The sequence below is a fragment of the Crocuta crocuta genome, unplaced genomic scaffold (genome assembly GCF_008692635.1).
Source record: "Crocuta crocuta isolate KB4526 unplaced genomic scaffold, BGI_CrCroc_1.0 scaffold334, whole genome shotgun sequence".
NCBI lineage: Eukaryota > Metazoa > Chordata > Mammalia > Carnivora > Hyaenidae > Crocuta > Crocuta crocuta.
This window is the reverse complement of record NW_027533260.1, coordinates 2,328,871-2,331,479: the sequence shown is the minus strand read 5'-3', so window position 1 is coordinate 2,331,479 and position 2,609 is coordinate 2,328,871. Positions and strand designations below refer to the sequence as shown.

Sequence of the window (2,609 nt, the reverse complement as noted above, 5' to 3'; positions counted from 1 at the left end):
GGGGGGGGGGGGGGGGGATGGAGAGAAGGAGCCAGAGAGAAAACTAGAGGAGGGCAGAGACAGAGACACAGAGAAAGGTAGAGACACGGAGGATGGAAATGAGGGGAAGGGAACGGAACAGGAGAAGCAGAGTGACGTCTTCCTGAGGGACCCCAGATAGACACATGGGGGTCTTCTGAGCCAGATGTCCTGGGTTGACTCTGGCTGAGCGGCCCTGGGGGGTGACCTCACTGGGCCTCAGTGTCCTCCTCCTCTGTAACCTGGGGAGCACAGCGAGGGGAGAACACTGCAAATTCAGGTAAAGCCCCAGCATGGGCCCTGCTGTCTCCTCTCATTGTGGGTTCCCTCTCCCCTTCCTTAGGAGCATGGGTTCTGGGGCGCCTGGGTGGCTCAGTTGGTTGAGTGTCTGACTTTGGCTCAGGTCATGATCTCGTAGTTCGTGGGTTCAAGCCCCGTGTCGGGCTCTGTGCTGACAGCTGGCTCAGAGCCTGAAGCCTGTTTCAGATTCTGTGTCTCCCTCTCTCTCTGACCCTCCCCTGTTCATGCTGTCTCTCCCTCTCAGAAATAAATAAAAACCATTAAAAATTTAAGAAAAAAAAAAGGAGCATGGGTTCAAACCCATGGGGGCTGAATGTTAGCTCCCTACAAAGAACCCTGGAAAGTAAAAGGCGTTAGAGCATCCACGGGCTCCTGGCAGGCTCAGTCAGAAGAGCATGTGACTCTTGATCTCAGGGTCATGAGTTCAAGGCCTACATCGGGCGTGGAGCCTACTTGAAAGAAAAAAAAAAGAGCACTCATGGGGTGACTTGGGGCAAGTTCCTAACTTCTCTGTGCCTCACTCTCCTCATCTGTAAAGTGGGACTAAAAATAGCAGCCACCGTGGTCCATACAAGACCCTCAGAAGAGGAAGGCATCTACTCACTGCTAAGTGAAACTTCAGTCCTGTAATTGAGCCTCGACCACGTGGCAAGCCTGCTGCCCAGAGCCTTTCCAAATTTTATCTCAGTTTTTCTCTAGGAGGGAAGGAACACCACACCCGTTTTCCAGAGGAAGAAACTGAGGCTCAGGGAGTCTATGTTCCTTGTTCGTGTTGCCCTTGAGTCAGCCAGACCCGGCAGCCTGTGCTGGGCCTGATACCCAGTTGTTCAAGGGCAGGGAGACTTGGCAGGTCATTTCCAGTCCAGGAAGTGAAGTCCAGTAACCCCTGAAGTAGAGGATCTTCCCCTGTATCTTGGAGCATTTATTGAGTGCCTGTTATATGCAGGCACTGTGGATATAGCTGTGGACAAACAGACCTGGGGACGTTTACATTGTGTGTCTGTGTTGGGAGGTCTTTTCCCACACACAAACCTAAGCCTTCCAGCCTTGGTAAGGGGGAATCACTACCCACCCATTTTACTGGTGGGGAAACTGAGGCTTCAAAAGGAGAATGGACTTGCCCTCAGTCACGTAGCTGGGCTCTGAGCTCCTAACCGCTCCCCCACCACCCACCCTACCTAGATCACCCATCCTCTCTCATCTGGCGCCCCTGGCTGTGGGCTGCAATGACGCAGCCCCGCCTGGGGATTTAGGTAGGAGAGAGACCTGGCCCCCAGGCAGGCTGGGAGACCGGAGATGCGGCCGACAGAATCGATCCACGCTGCCCGCGCCTTATTGGATTGTTCCTGGCTCCTGAGCCCCCTTCACCCTCAGCTCCTCCCAGAATCCTCTCTTCTTTGCCCTCCTCCGCCCCTAGCCCCCTCTGAGCAGAGCCTGGGAGGCCCTGGAAGAGAGGAGGAAAGGGTGATCTCAGAGCCTTGTTTGTTATCTGGGCTCCTGAGCTGCTCAGACACAAAGGATTAGACAGCAGGGGGGACTTCCTGGCCTGAAAGATAGGGCCCATGTCCTCAGGACGGGGAGCAGGGGGGCCCCCGGAGCTTCCTGCTGTTCTCTACCAGTCCTAACGCCAAGTGGCTCAGAGTGAATGTGCTCCCGTCTGCAGGAGCACGGGACCTGGGGTCACTCCCTCTCTTCTGGTCCCCCTTCTCACCGGCTGGCGGGCTGGCCGCCCCTCTTGTCTCCTCAGTGTGCCTCTGGGACCAGCTGGAGGAGGGGAGCCTGGGGACCCTGCCGAGCTTAGAGGAGCAAGTACTCAACTCGACGTTTGAAGCTTGTGACCCCCAGAGGACAGGTGGGGGGCCGGATGGGGGCCAGGCGGCCCTTGGGCCTGGGAGACACAAGGAGTAATGAGGGACAGAGATTGGGGGGACCGGAAACTGGGGAGCCGTGGAGAGAGGGATGGCCCAGAGCCCCTTCCTGGGAGTCCTGCAGGATGAAGTGGGTGATTGTGGGAAGCTTCTGGAAGGAAGCAGATAAAGGGACGGAACCCTTTCAGGGTAAGGACCTTAATGGAGGAGGGTCGGGCCTGGGGAGAGGGAGGGAAGGCAGCCCCTGGGCACAGCAGGTCCTCTGGGGTCTACCCTGTGAGTGGAGAAGATTGGGCTCCATTTCCAGGTGACAAGTTCAGCTCAGAGGAGGGGAAAGGACTTGCCCAAAGTGTGTCAATTAACCATGGTGCAAGGATGCTACCAGCCCATCCCTTGGTGTCCTGCTGTCAAGCTATTGCCTGT

The 2,609-nt window shown here is 56.5% G+C and overlaps 1 protein-coding gene across 1 annotated transcript in view; it reads left to right on the top strand.

Moving 5' to 3' along the window:
* The window catches only part of KASH5 (KASH domain containing 5), a 25,697-nt gene that overhangs the window by 4,196 nt on the left and 18,892 nt on the right, over nt 1-2,609 (top strand). The window contains exon 3 of the mRNA XM_077747408.1: nt 2,066-2,170. Coding sequence (XP_077603534.1) covers nt 2,066-2,170 — 105 coding nt within the window. The remainder of the gene's footprint in view (nt 1-2,065; nt 2,171-2,609) is intronic.